Source organism: Nilaparvata lugens, chromosome 3, assembly GCF_014356525.2.
Source record: "Nilaparvata lugens isolate BPH chromosome 3, ASM1435652v1, whole genome shotgun sequence".
In the NCBI taxonomy this organism is placed as follows: Eukaryota; Metazoa; Arthropoda; class Insecta; order Hemiptera; family Delphacidae; genus Nilaparvata; species Nilaparvata lugens.
Genome location: NC_052506.1, coordinates 23,470,873 through 23,491,959, shown reverse-complemented (window position 1 = coordinate 23,491,959; position 21,087 = coordinate 23,470,873). Strand labels below are relative to the sequence as shown.

Here is a 21,087-nt window from a genome sequence, read left to right as displayed (position 1 = left end):
CTTTTATTTCTCCTGTCCAACTGGCATTAATGACATCTCTAGGTCACATATCAAAACACGGTACTTTACTTACAACATTTCTAATTACAATAAAATAGGGCATCAATTTATCTAATAATATCTATCTAATTGGTTTGTGGATATTCAAATTATACCACAGAACATTGAAAAGAACTTAGAAAATTGAAAGATAAAAGCCACTTCACTTTTCTCTACTGACCTGAATTTGTTTCAATAAAAATATTTCCGATTAGCCTGCTTTATCGAGTAATAATATGCGCCAACATCAAACATCCTACGATAGTAAAATGCAATATCCGTCACATTAGATTGATGAGTTATTTATACATTTATGAGGCAATAGAATATTTTTCCGGGAAACGATACAGAGTTGCAGTTATCAAATTATTGTAGCATTAACTTGAAATAAACACGAGGATCTACCTCGCACAGAAATGCTATGCTACCTTGCATAGAAGTTGTGCAGAAATGGAAAAGTGTACCTTAGTGACAGTGTAATAACCCTAGATACTTTTTTTTATAAAATAGCATTATAATACACTTTTTTTAAATTAATATAAAATAATAGATTGAAAACAAATTAAAACTACTAGTTTTGATGTTCCACATCATCTTCAGGTTTTCAAAATAAATTTCAAATCTTGAAATATGATAACAGTTTTTAGAATAGATATTAAACAGAAAGAAGTTGATGGAAAATACTAACACGGTAGTACTGTCATAGAAAAAGATTGACTTTCATTAGTCTCTCTCTGGTACACTTCACTGCAGAGTTTTTGAAGGAATCTAATAATCCATCAGAAAAACAGTATTTCACATGAAAATAGCAGCTCTGGTTTTTACAAGTTATTGATTATATTATTCACAGAACCTACGTTTCTTTTACTATTCAATATTTTCTAATAAAAAAATATTTTCTCTAATATTCTACTCTATATTGCTCTCTATTCTATAATAATGCTCTAATACTCAACATTATTTTACTACTCAAGCTCTTAAGCCGAGCTCTTGATCCCATGCGATGATCCATATCGCAAAAAATACATGGCTCATCACTACTCTCTCTCACACAAAATGACAACTTTTTCCCGGATTAGAATGTTGGAAATCATAAAAGATGCAACAGGAAACAATCTCGCTAATTGCTGGCTCGGTCCATTTGCTAGATGAACGTGTTGAACTTCAACAAAGCGATTTCAAGCATGCGAGAAGCGCAAATATTTCCCGACACTGTCATACGAGTGAATTAAGTAGTGTCATAAATGTATTTTTAGTAGTATCGAGATATTGACTGGATCCCACGTTCAAACTTGAACTTCTCAAATTTAGCGTCATAGATAATTTGGTGGCGCGGTTGTAAACTACAGTTTATTCGTTTGAACTGTGTTCAAATTTGAGTTCAAAACTGAGATTGAACTGTGTTTTACGTTTGTAAAATGTTACTGTGTTTCCTCCTTCCTTCGATTCATCTTGCACCAATGTCTCGTGAGCATTTTACTGATTTTTTCGGATTGGTTGAACGGTTTTCTAAAAATACAACAAAATAAATTTCAACTTTCGGCCACTTCTGTTTTGACAATCTCGACCCGCTTGGCACTTTCTAGATTTTTTAGAATAGCAACTTTTTCGGACATTGGTTCACGTGTGAATGTATCAAATTTTACTGAATTTTCGTTAATTTTGTAGTGCTATTGCTATTATTTCATCGATCCATTTATACTGTTTACTTGTAAATAATATCTGTATTATTTAAAAGAACTCTATGTTCATTTATCCAAGAGTTGAAAGTACTGAGTACTTCTTTGAACTCTGTTTCGAGTAGAGTTGAAACCACCCTTCTAAATATTTTATTTTATTTTTTATATTCATTTTTATAAGATCTTTGCAAGTCCTATATCATTGAATAATTGAGTCTATTTCTATACTACTGTATTTTTAAGATGGATCATCAACTACTTGTCTATTCATAAACATTGTCATGAGCAGAAAACTCATTTGAGCAAGAGTTTGTTTGAAATTTCATTTGAGCAAACTTACATGAACATGAATTCATTTTAAAACAACTCTTGAAACTATCTACGTAAACCGTATGGATGATACACCGACATTAGACTAATTTTGCTTACAATATGGATAGACTTTTAGCAAACTGGAGTTTACTGGATTCATAATGGTGTGACAACCAGAGCTACGTACTCCCAATTTTATTCTAAGGCAGAATAGAGTTCATTTTGATTTAGCCTATTCTAATAGAACATAGTGGTAGCAGAATTGCACATCTTTTATACCTATAATCTCTATAATCTATCTTCACTACAACACAGCCTGATTTGAAATTCTAAAATTGATCAATTACGATATGAATAACTAGTCATTTAATAGCTAATTATTCAATTTCCCTATAATGAAACTAAATCGGTTCAACAAACAGTGCAATGAGCTCTTATCACATTCCAAGACCTGTCCTCATCATAGAACGAGAATCTGATAATATCCGAAAATAAACAACCGTTCAAATGATATAATTTTTGTAAAACAACGAGGTTATTTACGAGTCAAAACACTTTTCGCCGATTAACTAACACAAAACAAACGAGACACCGAGTGTGTCTTATCACACACAACTGATAAGAGAGAAGACGTGTCTCACGAGAGAGAAAAGAGATACGCGTTCTGATAAGAGAGGGAACGTCGCGACGTCGTTTTTCGACGCTGGTAGGACGTTAACTGAAAGCCGGTTGGACCGGGAGACTACAAGGTTGATCCTTGGGAGGAGGGAGGTGGTTCCCCCTCTCCAGCACCCCTTTTCACCCCCCTAACAAGGGCTGCTGACGGTCTCATTCTGAAATTCCCGCGCAATCGCTGATACGGAGACAAGTTTCACATCTACTGTAATCGACGTTGTCAAATCGCCACCGAGTTATAACCGAGTTTTGTTTCACGGTCAAATTTGTTTTGAATTTTCATCAGTTAAAAATTTGATTAAAATATGTAAATGTGGAGAAAATGTTTATGTTTCATTTTCTACATTTTCAGTCATATTATTTTGGTTAATAGAAACAATTTTCACATTGGCTATGAACGGCGTCGTCAAATCGCCACCACTTTTGTTTTGATTTTTCAGCGATAGCAATTTACAGTTACAGATTACAATATGGAAATGGGGTGATTATTTTTTTTTCTATCATATTAATTTGATTCAGAAAAACAATTTTTACATCAACCGTGATCCACATTGTTGAATCACTTCCAGTTGTAGCCCAGTTTTGTTTTACAGAATTTTTTTTATTAGTTTCACTTTGATTAAAATTTAGAAATATGTATATACCTATCAAAAATTAGAAATGTATATACGTATCGCGAAATATTATACACGTATCACACTCTTGATTTCTAATGTCATATTTGTAACACAGTAATTATTGGATTAACATGATAACTTAAAAACAAGAAATTCCATTCCATCATAGCACAGCAAAGCTACAAGAATGTTCATTCTATACTGTGAAAATGTAATTTCATATTGAATGAAAAAGACTAAGAAATTGTCAAAAAAACCACTGATTTATTGATAATTAGAAAGACCGGTTTCGGTTATTACACCATTGTCAAACCGAAACCGGTCTTTCTAATTATCAATAAATCAGTGTTTTTTTTGACAATTTCTTAGTCTCTTTCATTCAATATGAATAATTACCACAATATCAACTTCTCAACTACACAAAAAATGTAATTTCAATTGGGTGCTAATTTTGGGCATTGAACTCAGTTAAAAAATAACAATCCTCACATTATTGATAAATCAACATAAAAGGAATTCATGAACTTAAAAAATAAATCCGGTTATTCTACATACTAATTGAATTGTTAAAAATACATTTTCAGTAGAGGTTGATGCTAATTCAAAAGTTTTAGTGGACATTTTGAAAAGTGATTAGCCTGGGTGTGATGGAATTTTAAACCCAAATTCAAATCCAAATTGATGAGAAAAAAATAAATGAGTATTTGGAGAAAGCAAACTCAACGCTTTTATGAAAATCCATGGCACCTACTACGGCCAGATTCACTTTACACAGTCAGCATTCCTTATAAATAACAACAATATCTCGCACTCAATCAATACTGACACGTGAATCTTGCCATTGCCAAGGTTGGAAAACATCGATTATTGGGACATAAATAGCCGAACATCGATGTATCGAATATTGGAAAACCCAGCTGTTTGTCATTTGGAGAGGAAAAATAACTGACAACTCACGGTAGTCGCAAATTGAAATCCATTTTCCATTAATCTCACCGTAATAAATGAATGGAAATGGAATGAAAAACAGCACTCATCCAACATGCATCCGCGGTGGTGACGTTCACTCTAAATTTTCAGCATTGGATGGATAGGTAGCATTGGTGTTATACATAAGGAATGCTGACAGTGGATCTCTCTATACCAATAACCAATAGTGTCTGGCTATTATTAAGGCGGTGCAACACGGATGTTAGGCCTACCTGGTGGAAAAAAATTCAATGACACTCGAACATTTTCATCAAAGTATTTCCACAATGTATCGGTATGACGGGGTGTAAACGATAGCGAAAATGTTTTGCTGTGTCATCACGTGTAGCTGCATTCTGAAAGATTGTTTTCAGTTTTTACGTATTCTACTTGGGCCCGTTATCAATAAACACGTTTTCATTGAAATAATTGATGAAATATTCAGTAGCCTACAACATATCCTTATTATAAAATATATGAATTATATTTATTGATTTATTTATTCATTTTCACAAGCACTTATCATTGGAAGAAATTTGATTGTTTGGTAACAAATCTGGACTGAAAAAGTTCAAAATATTTTTTGGACCACTTTCCTCATTCCATAAGTAATCACCACCTCTACAGCCAGACTTTACACTCCCAGAATTCCACACAAGACAAACAGAAAAAAAGTAACTTTTGGCTTTTGTTGGTGGGGAGTACCTTGCGGGAAGGTTTGAAAATATTGAAGTATTCGAAAATAAAGCAAAGTTACATGTAGTAAACTTTCAACGTAGGCTAGATATCAGCCGAGAGTATAATAGGAACGATACTGTAATCTTTCAATTCTTTAAAAACGAGCAACATCGAAAAAACCACTTGTTTCATTAGAACAATTATTATAAGCTTGACCGTTGTCACAGAAGTATGACATTATACTACATGCAACTTTCAATGTAGGCTAGATTTCAGCCGAGAAAAATAGGAACATTATTGTAATCTTTCAATTCTTTATAAACGAACAAACCACGAGTTACACGAGAATAATGATTAGACGCTTGACCGTAACGCGAAACCAATTCTACTTGAACTGAAACGACATGCCCAAGTTTCCAAAATAAACAAAAGCCAACCTATTTATTTCGACCAAAAACACATTCTAGAAACAAGAGCTACCCGGCTACTCTTCAAGTTTGGTGTCGTTTCATATATTTAAAATGATATTTTTGTTGAAAAGATGCCAGAGCCAAACTCTTAGCTAGTTTAAGAGAATATTTCGACCAGTTATGAAACCTAATTCCATTTAAAACCTGAAGAGAATATGTATTTCATCATGATATTATTATGAATAAAATGAATGTTTGTACTCACAGATAAGACACCAAGACTTGAACTTACCTGAAAAATAGAGAACCTTTGTGAATGAATGAGAAAAGACAAAACATACTGAAAATGTTTCATAAAAATATGCTTTAACCACTCTCTAATGAACAAATGTAAAAATCTTGAAAACCATATTGATGACTATCTGGATTGTCGGATACTAACAATGAGAATTACGAAATACACTTTCAATAGTGTAAAACAAAAATTGAAGTATAATACTACAAAAATAGAGTAAACACTACATTCATCAGTTCATTCACTACTAACAATGTAAAATTCTCTAAAATTGTTGGGATTCGTTATCGAAATTTGAGTGAGGATAAATTCTCTTGACATCAAATTCACAAACAATTAGTACAAGTACAGATTTATTATATAGTTATTTGCTAAGATGAGCTTGTAATAAGATAGATAATAGACAACAGAATAATAAAATATGAACGGTAACAGATATACAGTAACAACTGTAAACGGTAACAACTGATTACAGTAGAAGTTCGTAATTTGATTAATTTTTGACAGTTTCAAGGTTGAATGATATGAGTTGTCATGTGAACAGTGAAACTCATATTGATAGCTTTTAAATAAATAAATTTCGATATAAATAAATCAAACACAAACAGGCATTTGAGATAGATCGTCTCTTAATACGGTAATATTTATATTACAAGGTTTTTTTTATTTTATTTACTATTGCTATCTAGTCATAAGACTAATGAGCAAATTTTATCGAACCTAACCTACTAAATAAAAACAAAATACAGTGAATCTCTCACTAGAATCTCTTACTGATAATGATAATATTATGTACTTAAATTATATAACGGTACTATAAAGCATGCTTTTATTATTTCACTCAATCACTGCTCTGCTTTTTCACTTGAAACCACTTGCACTACACTAATTCAAATGGCTTCCTCCTTTTGAGCCTCCGCACCAATCCTCCGTTGTCTAGCAGCTGGATTGCTTCGACGTTGCTGTGTTGGTGGAGCCATGCTTCATGACTCTCTGGATACCAGGTTGACTCCCAGATCTCTATGGATGTCGCTGTTCCGCACATACCAACGAGCATCAACGATGTTTCTGAGCACCTTGTTTTGGAATCGTTGAATGATGGCGATGAATTTCTTCTTCGTATTTTATGGTGAGCTCTTCTTTTTTCTTTTTGACATGCTCTTTCCAGCGAAGCTTAGCATCAAGAGTCATGCCGAGATATTTAGCAGAATTTGCATGTGGTATGTTGATATTATTTAAGCTGATTGGATGGTACTCATCAGCTCTCACAAGGTGATATTACAAGGTGATGGAAATATTGTTATAGTATTTTCAGGCAATTATTATTATTATATCTGACGCGACGGTACTCACACATTGCTTATGTTGGATAAGTTTCTAATCTATTACAAAAAAAGTTTCTAATTTGATAAAGGAATAACATGGTAGAGTTTATTCTCTTAGACAAGACTAATAAACCCATATAAACACAATATAAACTGGAGGAAAATACATTATTTCATCGTGAGAAATATTTTCTATTTCATGAAAATAACAGCAGCTCTTTACAGTGTACAAGTGAAGAAAAATGTCATGGTGATTGAAGCAAGAGAAACGTGAAAATTAACGAAGCAGAAGGGACTAGAGACCACCTGCCGGGCAGAGAGAGATAGAGTGAGACCGAGAAACAAACTGGCGTGAGGAGAGAGTGAAATAATAAAAATTAAGGATCGAGAGACTTAGTCTCTAGTGAAAACAAAAATTAGAACCGAAAGAGTAGTGATAACAGTGAAAAGATAACATCAGGAGAAGGAGAATAGAATAGTGATAATGAATAAAGAGAAAAATGGGAATCAAGAGCAAGAAAATAGTGATGACATAGGAAGAATGGTGATAGGGAAGGGAGTACAATACAATACAATACAATAGTTTTTAGCGTGACTGGAAAAAGAAGCCTTGAGCTCCAGCCACGATTTCTAAAATAATTTGGAACTACTATGATTATAAAATAGTTTGTATCTACACATACTGGCGGAGGTTTAACCAGCTAAGCATTCATTATTGGTAGAGGATATCCGAGAGAGAGAGAGAGAGAGAGAGAGAGAGAGAGAGAGAGAGAGAGAGAGAGAGAGAGAGAGAGAGAGAGAGAGAGAGAGAGAGGAGAGAGAGAGAGAGAGAGAGAGAGAGGGGGGGGAGAGAGAGAGAGAGAGAGAGAGAGAGAGAGAGAGGAGAGAGAGAGAGAGAGAGAGAGAGAGACAAAGAGAGATAGTGATAACAAAGAGAAAACAAAATGAGAATGAGAATTAAGAGAATCATGATGTAAAATAGAGAGGAGATAAGTGCAAGAGAGAATCATGATGGAAAATAGAGAGAATAATGGTAACAAAGAGAGAAAATCATGACATAGAGAGATTTAGCACCTAACTAGCGAGTACAAGTAGTTGAAACGCAATGGGATATAAGAGAATTACTGGCTGAAAAACGAAAGAGAACAATAAATAAAACTGACGATAGCCAGTTTCGCTTCTGTCAGCAATAATTATATAGGGTTGCGTTGGTTTCATCTATGAGGAATGCTGACTGATTCAAGTGAATCTCACTAGAGAAAGAGACGTGAAAAGAATGCAGCAGCAGTGTGAGGTCTGCAATGACAACATCTAACCGACTTTTTTCCAAACCAAATCAGAGCTGATTTTTATGGCAGGTTACAGAGTGACTTGCATTTTAACTTCGCATCGGTACTAATTTGTTGCTAATCAACCAAATACGTGTAATGAACTGGATTAGCAAAGCAAGACAGCAGCTATTAGTCAGGTTCACCTCAGACTGTCAGCATGATTGATCAAACTGTCAGACAGATTGACTCAATCAGATCACATTTCAATAATTGATTATTTTAAAATTAAAACCTTACACCTGAATAATTGAGTGATTACTGTGTTAGCTTTGAGATATCAATGACAACCTAAAGGTGCGTACAGATTTACAGATTTACGCACATAACATGAGCAATTCACATTTAATCAGCTGATGCCAAGCTTTTTATATCTATATCTTACCGTTTCTGTAAAAATACAGATACAATCAGCTGATTAAAAGTGAATTGCTCATGTTCGCGGCGCGTATATCTGTACGCACCTTAGCAGTTGTCAATCAAAATTATGAAAAATTGTGGAGAGACCAGTAGTTTTGAAACATCAATGATAACGTTTTCAAACTATCACTTGTCAATCATATAATTGTGAATAATTTCAATAGCTTCTTGAGGGTTTGTTGAGTTTTTGAACTGGAAAGCCTAATGCTCATTTATCATTGGAATGTTTCAATGCGAAATTTTAATTGATTGGATTACATTCATTATAGATTTGAAGTAGGAGTGCGGTTATAATATTGTAAAGTGTAATACAAATAAGATTTTTTCTAATACAGGATAAATATTTTCATATTCAGACTGTGTAGCTTTGGATCTAATTTTGGATAATATAACTCCAACCAAGGGAGAATAACAATATATGATAACTAGTTCAATTATAGCTGTTCAAGATCTTCACATAAAACAAATTTATTCACTTATTTTTATTCAATTTTCAATATAAGTGTATATATCAGTGAAAAACTTTCATTTATACTTTAATTTCATTAAAACAGCATTGCTTATTTTTGTATGAACTTGAACATTATTTATTAGTTTTTACATTCATCTTCATTTAATATTCCCATCAACAGAATTGATTTGTTTCTAAATTGTATGACCTAAATTGTATAAATTTTGTAAAATTAAATTTTAGTAAAGTTAAATTTATTAAATTAAATTTTAGTAAAGTTAATTTTGTAAAGTTAAATTTTGTAAAATTTGCTAATTCCAATATTGTTCCACAACCATGAAAAGAAAAACACTCATCAAGTACCACTTGTATTCCAAGAACCTCTTTTCAATTACATAATTTGAATTTGAAAAATTACAGGAAAAGGATGTTTGGCAAAAGGTTTTTCTTTATATTGAGTTGAAATGTTGTTTTTGTCACTTTCTTGCAATAAAAAACTTACAAAAATGGCTTTGTATTGAAAACATAAATTTTTCAGATTGTCTGTAAAAGCAAGCGTGAAGAAGATTTTGAATCGCAATAATGTGTTTTTTTTAGATCAAATTCCTGATGATGTGAAGAACACCGACAAAATAAGATGAGAATAAGTAAAAATACGCTTCAGATTTTTTTTGAAGAACGACTACAACAATAAAAAAAGTTCATACATGAGGCATTCAGTGAGTAGGCTATAGAATGTAAATTTCACTGAAGGCATCATGACAATACTACAGAGCAGACGAAAATAAATTGAGGAAAATTCAACAGATTGCAATATTTCTTAGCTGGTTAGAATAAAGAAGGAAGAAGCAGTTTGCACAAGAAAAGAGTTTATACAGCGCAGAATAAATTTTCCTTGTATTACTCAATATTTGAGAACCCACACAGAAAAAAAAGTTCAAGGAAAAACTGAAACCAAAAAAGGCATCAATAATGAGTTTGATGTGGAACAAAAATTTCAAATTTTATTGACAAAATAAAACTGTTTTTGTTGACAAATCCACTTATAACTTGAAAGACTGCTTTTTCGAAACCAACACAATGGATAATTTGACGATGAACAAGAAAACGTTTCAGACAGTAAGTATAGAATGTAATACATTCTATATTTTACATTCTATACTCACTGGTTTCAGATCATGACTCCGTCGACAAAGCAATGACTCTATTGAACACTGATTCTCCATTTCAACTGCACATATTACATTATAATTTTTTTCCTGGCGATTTGACGATTCAATTGGGAATATTCTGGAACTGTGGCTGTAAAAGTAGAAAAAGTCCACAGGCAGCTCAAGCCAAATCTGATTTTTATTTATTGTTATTATTCATGGCTCGGGGCCAGAACGGTGGGATGTGAGAAAGAGGAAAAAGCGAATGAAGTGAAAAAGAGGAATCAAAATCAGACACCCAATTCGAACTCAGTGGGTTCATTTGCCTGTCTAACAAAAAACAAAAACAAAAAAGATGCCTGAAGAGTCAGAATGGGATGAGTTGTGATGAGATGCAGTTCCAGTCTAGCACTGAAATGAGTCCTCACTCCTCACTTGACCAATATCCAACAAATAGTGAGATTCACTTAAAACTGTCAGCATTGGTCAGATGGGAAGCAATGATGTTAATATTCACAATGAATGCTGGTAGATGCTGCCTCTCTCTATAGGCTAGATGTAAACAGAAGATATACATGCTCAAAACTCAGAGATGAATATTGATATTACTTTTTGAACTTTTGAAAACCGAATTCTAATAATTTTACTTTTGCAATATGGTATATGATAAAATATATAAAAGAGAAACGAAAACTATATTTCTAACGATTTTCCCTTATCTCTGGATAAATATATCTTGACAACAAAAATTGATAAGACATCTTCCTAGTTTATAAATATTTTGGACGCAAAATTGGAAATGAATCATGAAGTGTTAACATAACCTATTTTTGGACAATTTCTATCTAAATTTGGGAAAGGAACAGTTTTGGGCTTTGAGCCTGTTGTTCCTTTCCCAATCATTCATATTTGACAATGATATTGTAACCTATGTATAAATGTATATAAATGTATAAACTGCTGTGTTATGACAAGCTGTGTTATTCAACACAGCATTTCCACCAAAAAAAAAAACAACAAACAGTTGAATATCGTAATATAGTAATATTGTATGAAGAAGTAACAAAATTGATGAGAATGTAACGAGGGAATTTAACCGCAGTTGATGGCAGCTATCAAAAGTTTGAATCATGTTATTCTTCAGTATAATATTCTATAAAACTAGTTGTAAAATATTAGTGTGAAAGAATACAAAAATTGGTAGAAATATAGGCTATAACTATTCAACGAATGAATATAACATTTTCAAAATTTCAAATAATTGTTACTTCAATAAACAGAACTCAGAGTGATCATTTGTTTATTGTCAGGAATGAAGTGATGTTTTTCTAATTATATTATAATAATTGCCAACTCAGAAATCAGAGATGGACTTATTCAAATGAATGAATTAATTTAATCATTTATTCATTGAGACAACAAGTAAAACCCCATTTTGAAGAGGCTAACATACTTCCTTTACATTCTAAATGCTTGTAGTCTTGTTTTTGTAATAAATGAATAAAAATATTCTGTATTCTGTTCATGTTGGAGAATAACATGTTGAAGGATACACATTACTCATACACACTCATACACATTTTTTCAAATTAATAACAGATTTTCAACTTTCTACTAATGTTCATCTTTACTGGAGATTTTTCAGATTTTAATTCACTCAATTCATTAATATGTAAATGGAAATATCAAGTAAGCCTGGTAAAATCAAGTACTATATTTACATAATACGATGTCACTAATCACGGTGGAACCCAATAAAATCTAGAAGCAAAGTTACCTAATACTACAAGACATATTCTAAAGTATTGACACAGACATTTACAAGTCCCAACTGAGTTCTTCAAAAACGGTTTACACACATTACTTGATATGAACAATTATGGTGGCGATCAGGGTGAACTCGTGTCTAAACAAACCGTGGAAATGAGGCTGAGATCCCAGATTTATAAACCGTTCAAAGACCTAAAGACGTTTGCAAGACATTCAAGTAACCGGCAAGATCTGAGAGTAATTATAAGCCGTTTAAGATCAAATAACCTCCTCAAGAATCAACATGGTATAGTGAAAAATAAAAGCAGTTCAAGACCAAATAACCTCTTCATGTATTAACAGCATGATGTGGTCGATATAGTCAGCATTTCTTATAGATGAGTTAAATACTTCCCATTCAAGCAAAGCTGACGGTTTAAAGTGAATATTGACTACAGCTATGTTACATTGTATAGGAGACAGGCTTCTCAGTCTATGTATACACACGACAGTTGACATAATTAATTGCATTATAAAGGAACTGTTCTGTGAGTGAGAGAGAGACAGAGAGGTAGGATGAGAGAGAAACAACGATAGGATGAGAGAGAGATAGTGTGAGAAAAAGAAAGGGTGGATGAGAGAGAGAGAGTATGTGTGTAAGAGAGAAGAGAGTGAATTAGTGAGAGAGAGACGTTTATTATGGAATCGGCCAAAGTAGAGTGCAGTGCAGATGCCATACCTAATCCAAATATAGAAGCGCCAAGCACTGGTCTCCTCGCACTCATAATGCTAAGATAACAGACACACAAACACACACACACACGCGCGCGCGCGTCATGTCCAATGACCACGCATCGGCATCAAAAAAAAATATTACACTGTATCTTTTTTTAAATAGTCCCTCAGCATCTCCTCTATCATCCACACTTGTTTTGTTTTTTCATTTTTCTCTCTTTTCTCAATCATCTTCTGTCAGAAACCGATTGGAGATACCAATACTGTACAAACACTAAGATACAATAAATAATTCTAGCTTGGGAAAATTAATTTGAGTTTCTCACCAACTTTGGTCATAGATAGTAAACAGTACGTGGAATATTTCTAATTTCTTCTAGTTTTTCATACAGCATTATATTATCTTCTGTCCTTCAAAGTGAATATTGTTCTCGCCTTTGAATTGTTGGTTATTCTATCCTTTTCCCTTTTGATATGTATTTTCTCTTTTCCTTCTCACTTTTACTTCATTCTCTTTTTCTTCATTCTCTTTTTACTTTCTTCTTCTTTCTGTTACCTTAATGTCATTTCTCTGCTTCTTTTCCTTTCTATTCTTTTCCGCAATACCTTCATCATTATCTTTCTTTCTTCTATACTTCGTATTTTTCTACCATTTCTTTCGATCTATCTTCGATAAAATGTTTATGGTGAGGACTTTTTCTTATGTTCCTAAAATGCATGGTTACCTGTTCAAACTCTGCCAATTTATGTAAAAAGAAAACACTACTGTATAATGTTATAGTAATTTTGCAGTTTTTATGATAGATTTCATGTTTATATCGTTTAATAATCATCCAGTTCCTACTTTGTCAATTCATGAAGTTGTTAGTTAGATTGTAAGCTATGATATAAATGTCCTAGTGTATGAGCCAGCTTATTATTATCTTATCATTTAAGTTAGCAATTTCTGTAAATATTTATATATCTGGTTATTTATGTCCAACGGATCTCGAAAACTGCTCTAACGATTTTCACGAAATTTTGAACATACCAGGTTTATGATATAAAAATTCGATTGCACTAGTTTCATCCCTGGGAAAAAAGCGGAGAAAGAAATTTCAATCAACTTTATCAAAATATCTGATTTGTTGACATAACATGGTATATCATTCTAAATGAAAGTATATCAGAATTTTTAAAGTTAGTCATTATTTTACAGTTTTAAGTGATTAGTGAGTGTTATTTTGTTATTTAATTTGGTTTGTGAACAATCTAAATTGAAACTTTTTTGTTTTCAAATGTTTGGACTGGAAATTGGACCTGAATTCAAGTGTATTGATCATAACCTAGTTTTTGGAATATCTATAGTGTATAAATCAAAATTCGGGGAAGAAACAGTTTTGGGCTGTGCATATTAATCCTTCCCCAATCATTCTAAAGAATTGTGTTTTGTTTCTCAATAAATGAATAACGAGCGAAGCTCGGTGCCCCGATATTCTGCATAAATGAAGAAATCTGTTATTTCCTATATTAGTCAGTAAACCCAGCTTATATTGAAATTTGTATGAATTGAGAAATCTAATGTCCTTTTCTTTCTTACTTCTGTTTTATTTCTTCCTCTTCTTCTTCCCCATAATCTACATAATCCTTCATCTTTTCATCGTAATTTCTCTATAGACTCTTCTCTTTTGCTCCCACCAATCAGATTCACTTTAAACTGTCAGCATTTATGTTATTTATAAAGAATGCTGACAGTACAAAAACAATCCCACTACAGAAAATACATTTCTCATCCAACCATTTTAGCCAACAGGCTCCAGTGGTTTCTTATCAGCGGCCCTCGTTTCACATTTGGAATGCAGTAACGGCAAACGCTGCCTTAAACGATTATTCGCTGCTTTTCAATGCTAATCAATTTGTTCAGTTCAGCTGCTACATGATTTAATGTTGTTTGCACATACAAGAGATTAATTGTGCCTGATTCATTCATCCGCTGCCATTTATAGCATCGCGCCAGAAACCAACTTGGTCATAAAGTATTCGTTCAGATCTGGAAAACGTCGAGAAAAATTTCAGCGAATTTCAGATGAATTACAGTGAGTAAGGATATATTGAAATGTTGATGAATGATAGAGTTGTATTCGATTTTCGCTGACAATTAATTAGGCATAAATTTGAAGGTACCGATCTGTATTCCTTTGCTATCTGATGCAGTGATTGTTCACTTATTTATAACCTGATTTTGACAGGAAAATTGACTTTTAGAAAAGAAGATATTAATAATGTGATAAAGACTCACTTTCTTTTTTCCTGAGCCGTGGTAGCAACTAGGTCGTAGATCTGCGCTCCATTCTGAGATGTATTCACAAGGAACAGACCCGTTTTATCTGCAAATAAACAATCGATTTTAATAGAAAAATGTTTTGTATTATTAGAAGCATAAATTAACATTTCAACAGAAACGTAAATAGTCTTGCACTAAAGGTACAAACATCAAGCATTAGAGAAAATATATCTATAATGCAAAGCATTGTAGAAGAAATAAAATAGAATGAGACATGACAGCCATTGATATGACAAAACGTTCAAATATTTCAGGAGTCTGCTTTATCATTTCTAATCCGATTGATACCATTGAAGAACTCCGATCAAGGATTTTGAACGGATTAGAAATGATAAAGCAGATTCCTGTAATATTTGAACGGGTCCGACAATCGATGAGAAGACCTTTGAACATATGCATTCAGAGCAACGGAGGTCACTTTGAACATCATCTTTAGTCTTTTGGTATAAGTTTGATGTCATTTAGATATGTTACTTTCATATAAAAATAAAACTTTTCAAAAAAACCGAATATTTTATTTGCAATCAGCTACAACCTATGAGTTATTAGTTCTCTCCTCATAAAACAGCAAATTTTTGTGGTGTAATGTACTACATAAGGATACATTTTATTCAACTTTTATTTAAATTTAGTTTACACAGTTTACATAATACTTTTCAGAATTAAATTCTCTACAATTTTTATTGCCAAAAATTATTTGTTTACTGGTTATCCAAGAAAGTTATTGGGCATCAAACCTAGAAGTCTGTGTTTTTCTACTTAGATTTTTTGCATATTTCAACTTTTTTCTCAAAAACTACTCAAAACTACAGCTTCCAGACTAGTTTTATTTAATTTTTCAGATATTTTTACATATGAATCCAGCATAAAGTTTTTCAAAAACTAGTCCCCAAACAATTCAGCATCGGGGTATTTCACAGAGGAACTGAATTCCGGGCAAAATCTTTCATCCTGTATAGCTCGCTAATGAAGCGTTTATGGATATATGTTTATTAGAACTTTTTTTCTTATTTTTTCTACTATCACGTATTAAATTATTTTACCATAATTAAGAATCACCCTGTATACAAAGTGGGTGAAAAGTCCAAGAACGGCTTAATATCTCATACACAAAGGTAATTTGACGGTGGTTGTGATTGGGGATCCTACTCAAATTGAAAATACTACTTTACTATGACTTGAAAAATCTTGTCCACGATCTTGAATCCGCCATATTGAATGCAACTTTATTTTTTAAATGGGAAGGTTGTCATGCGATACATGTTTTCGAAGCGGAATTTCAGGAAAAAATGAATGGCGAAAACCGCATATTGATATCTCAAACCATTCAGAAGATATTCACATTATTAATCAATACTATTCAAAGCAGAAAGAAGATGCATAGTATCTCATTAAGGTGATTTTACGGTGAGTGTGATTGAGTATCCCACTCAAATTGAGAATACTACTTTACTATGACTTTAAAAATCTGGTCCGCCATCTTGGATCCGCCATATTGAATGCAACTTTATTTTTTTTAAATGAGAAGGTGGTCATGCGATACATGATTTCGAAGCGGAATTTCAAGAAAAAAATGAATGGCGAAAACCTCATATCGATATCTCAAACCGTTCAGAAGATATTCACATTATAGTCCAGTCAAGGAAAGGTTATAGAGGGAAAAGTTGGGAAGATTATTTTTGACCACGCAGTTCTGTTCAGGGTAGTGAGCGGGTAAACATATCAAAAGTCCCCATCCCTACCCCCTGTGCTAAGGGTGTGGGGGTGGTTTAAATGTACCATTTTCTGGTTCTCGCATGAAACTTGAAAATCATGTATGTTAAGGACGTGACTGTCATATAACAAATTAAATCTCACATAATTTCCTACAATATCCATTCTACAACTTTTTCTATATCTCCTCTAGTTTTCGAGATATCCGCTCTTGAAGGTGTGCAATTGTTCAAATAACAGGTTTTTATCCAATGTTTTGCTCTTTCATGGCTTATAACTCTCCAACAATGCACCATAAAAGCTGATGCTTATAGTAGGTTTGTAGAGCATTGAATTATCTTTGAAATGATGAATTATTCCACTATTCCAAGTTTTCCTTTCATTGTTATAGCATCTTCAATGTTGGGGGTTAAATTTTTATTGCTGCAACAAGTGTCAACTCAGCGGTTCCACACTTTCAACAGAGGGGATAAAGATGCGCACTTTTGCTATGATCAACTACTAACTAGTCTAAATTAAGCTCCAAAGTCAAAAATTGTGTCACAAACACCCACTTCAAATGCCATTGTCAAACGATCAATTGTTGCAGCAATGAAAATTTCACCCCCTACATTGAAGCTGCTATAACAATGAAAGGAAAACTTGGAATAGTGAAAAAATACATCATTTCAAAGAGAATTCAATGCTCTACAAACCTAATATAAGAATTAGTTTTTATGATGCATTGTTGGAGAGTTATAAGCTATGAAAGAGCAAATCATTGGATAAAAACCTGTTATTCTAACAATTACATACTTTCAGGAGCGAATATCTCGGGAATGTTGGGTATATCACAAAATTCCAATGAACAGAAAGTGTGGAAAATTTATCATGCTTCATTTTTAAATAGTTAGTTATGTCCGTTGAAAGCATTGTTCTCAAGATATGAGCGTGGAAGCAAAACGCTAAAAAATGCAACTTTTAAACCAACCTCATCTCCTTAGCACATGAGTTAGGAATGGGGACTTTTGATATGTTCTCCTCCCAACTAATCTCAACAAAGCTGCAAAGTCAAAAATTGTGTTTTCCCTCCAAAAACATTCCCTCCAAATTCCTTTGTCAATTGGTCTATTGTTGCAAAAGGTGTAGGGAAATTCGTAGAAGCGTGAAATTATACATCAAATTGAAGAGAATTTAATGCCTTATAAGCTCATAATCAGCATGAATTTTTCCCGTCGATTTTTAAAAAGTTATAAGAGAAAAATAAAAAACAATTGGTGGCAAACGTGTTTTTTTCAAAAATGTCACATCTTCAGGAGTGGATATGTCGAAAACTAGAGGAGATAGAAGAAACGTTATACAATGAATAATGAAGGGAATTATGTAACCTTCAATTTGTTATATGACAGTCAAGTCCTCGAAATACATAGTTTTTGAGTTACCCTCTATACCCTTTTTTGTGCATTCTTTGCCTGGACTATTATTAATCAATAACACTTATGTATTTCATTTTTGATATGCATGATATTGGTTAATAATGTGAATAACTTTTAAACGGTTTGAGATATCGAAGTGAGGTTTTCGCCATTCATTTTTTCTTGAAATTCCGCATCGAAATCATGCATCACATGACCACCTTCTCATTTAAAAAAGTAAAGTTGCATTCAAAATGACGGATCCAAGATGGCGGGCCAGATTTTTAAAGTCATAGTAAATTAGAATTCTCAATTTGAGTGGGATCCCCAATCACACCCACCGTCAAATTACCTTTGTGTGCGAGATATTAAGCCGTTCTCGGACTTTTCACCTACCCTGTATATTAAACTGGACACGGACTATCATACTCATATGTTGGGATCTAGCTCAATTGGAAGTTTACAGTTGGGAAAACGAATCAATAACTCACCGACAGCATTAGTTCTGACTAGAACTGTGGACACCTTGATGACCGGACTATAGAACTGCGTGGCGCTGTAGAACTTGAGCACATACTTCTCGTCCTGCTTCTGCAGTAGGATGATGACGTCCTCCAGTAGCAACACGTGTAGGTCTATGGGTTTGGGCCGGCTGGCTATTCGCCACACCAGCGCGCCTTCGTGGATCAGTCTGTGCTTCGTCAGGTCCAGATTCTGTACATTAATTTACAGATTTGTTAAAATTCGTAAAAACTTAGATCCATAGTTTAACACAAGTGATCTTAAAATTGAAATTCACTGAGTCAGGTCTATCATTTATTAAAGTACAATATGAATTAGGATAGAATAGTTTGAGTATTTATTTATTTGAAAATATCCATATTTGAGGGCACCAGGAAAGAAATCCCATTATTGCCCTCATAACGCACATTGAGCGTACAATTCTATTTCGAGGTTGTGGTAGAGAGGACTAAAAATTCCTAGCACCGCCTGATAAAGAGCATTTCATTTTCATTTCATAATTGGGAGAAGGCTGGTTCACTTATTGTGAGTGTAGAGCAGTTCAATCTGTGAGGTATATTATGGAGGCGTGCCTAAGGGAAGCAAAGTTTTCGGCACGGTTTCAAAGACACTCATTGAATCTAATATTTATTTAGTCAATAATTTAACAAAACACAACTTCAAGAATAATACCACAGGCTTAAACGGAAGCCTAAAACGGTTCCAATTCTAATTTATACGATAGTCCAAATGTAGCTAGGTTATGTGTCACTTTCACATTTATTTGTATTACACGCTCCAATTTACAATCCAAGTAGGATTATAAATTTGATATGCCATAAACCTTCTCCTGAACATAACGAACACAACTAAAAAAATCATCAGATTCGGTGCACACATAGAAAAGTTATTGAATGTCAAAATTTGAGGCTCGATTTCTAATTATATAGATGTGGACTACGACTACGCCCAGTTTCGGAAAGCCAATTTTCTGAATCCAGCTGTTCAAAGTCTAGAACTCAGCTAAATCCCGAGCTCGGAAACCGGCCCTAAATTAATAAATAAGAATATTGAATGAGTGATTAGCAATGAATTCATTCGTAGAGTGAGGAGGTTAGAAAGGGACAAATTTCAACAACAATCAACGAGAATTGACAGAAAATCCTACCCTGAACTCATTGGCGAGCGGATTGTCGGCCTTGTCGAAGGGCGTCTTGTCGAGGCGCCGCTGTATCTCGGCCAGCCGATGTTGGTCTTCGGCCTCCTTGACCGCCTTGTCCACGTGGTTGAGAATCTCCTTGCTGCGTTCGACCGCCCGAGCCACCGCCAACGCCTCCTCCGAGTCCTCCGCCGCCGTGTACTTCGCCAGGTTCTCGAACAGCAACGGGTATTTCGTTAACCTGCCATCAAAGTACACAAATTAATTGATAGTTGAAAAAACAATTGAGAGAATTGAAAATCTCGAACGATAACCTTCAATAAAAGCTCAGTTCATTAATATCTATCCTTTCCTACCTCCGTACCGTTGTCAAATTGTACATTTGCTACAATTAAATATAACAAATTACCAGAATACCTAATCTCAATTATGAAAAGTCATTATCAAGTCATGAAAATATTTTTTCCTTGGTGAATATAATATATTTGAGAAATAAAATAAGGTAATAGAGCAAAAAGGCAATAAGTGAATAAAAGTTGATTGATTCAATAGCTTTCCAAACCATCAAAGGAAGGTTTGATTTGTTCAAATTTGCTAGCCCGTTATTCAAGTTTCTATATAAATCAAGGTTCAACTTTGTCAGCACCTGATTAACATTGGTTTACTATCCTTGTCTGTCATTTGACAACGTAGATGGCTCTATCCTTTCCTACCTCCGCACTGTTGTAAAATTGTTAATTTGCTACAATGAAATATAACGCTTTACCAGAATATCTAATCTCAATTATCAAGTCATGAAAATATTTTTTCTTGGTGAATATAATATATTTGAGAAATAATTGATCATTATTAACAAGAATCAAGAATACCACATATACCAGGATAACTGAATCAAATCACATAGAAGACGGTGACAACGGAAAAGTGGCAACATTGAGTTCCTATCATATCTACTGACTTTATAACGTGAATCTCACTACAGCATCCAAATCCAAGCAGTTATGGCTGAAGCCCTCAATAACATTTTCACATTTTCTTACTTTTGATCTTATTAACGTTAATTTTCTATGCACATAAGGGTCGCTAACTTATTATTTGGTACAAACAGTTTTTATTTTATTATTTACTGATTTAGAAGGCAGTTTGGCGTCCCCTCTCTCAGTG

General features: G+C 33.5%; 1 protein-coding gene across 1 annotated transcript in view; it reads right to left on the bottom strand.

Moving 5' to 3' along the window:
• Positions 1–21,087, bottom strand: part of LOC111045203 — a 296,666-nt gene that overhangs the window by 70,555 nt on the left and 205,024 nt on the right. Inside the window, exons 13-15 of the mRNA XM_039422744.1 lie at positions 19,933–20,164; positions 18,755–18,977; positions 15,112–15,199 (exon numbers count right to left, since the gene is read on the bottom strand). Coding sequence (XP_039278678.1) covers positions 15,112–15,199; positions 18,755–18,977; positions 19,933–20,164 — 543 coding nt within the window. The remainder of the gene's footprint in view (positions 1–15,111; positions 15,200–18,754; positions 18,978–19,932; positions 20,165–21,087) is intronic.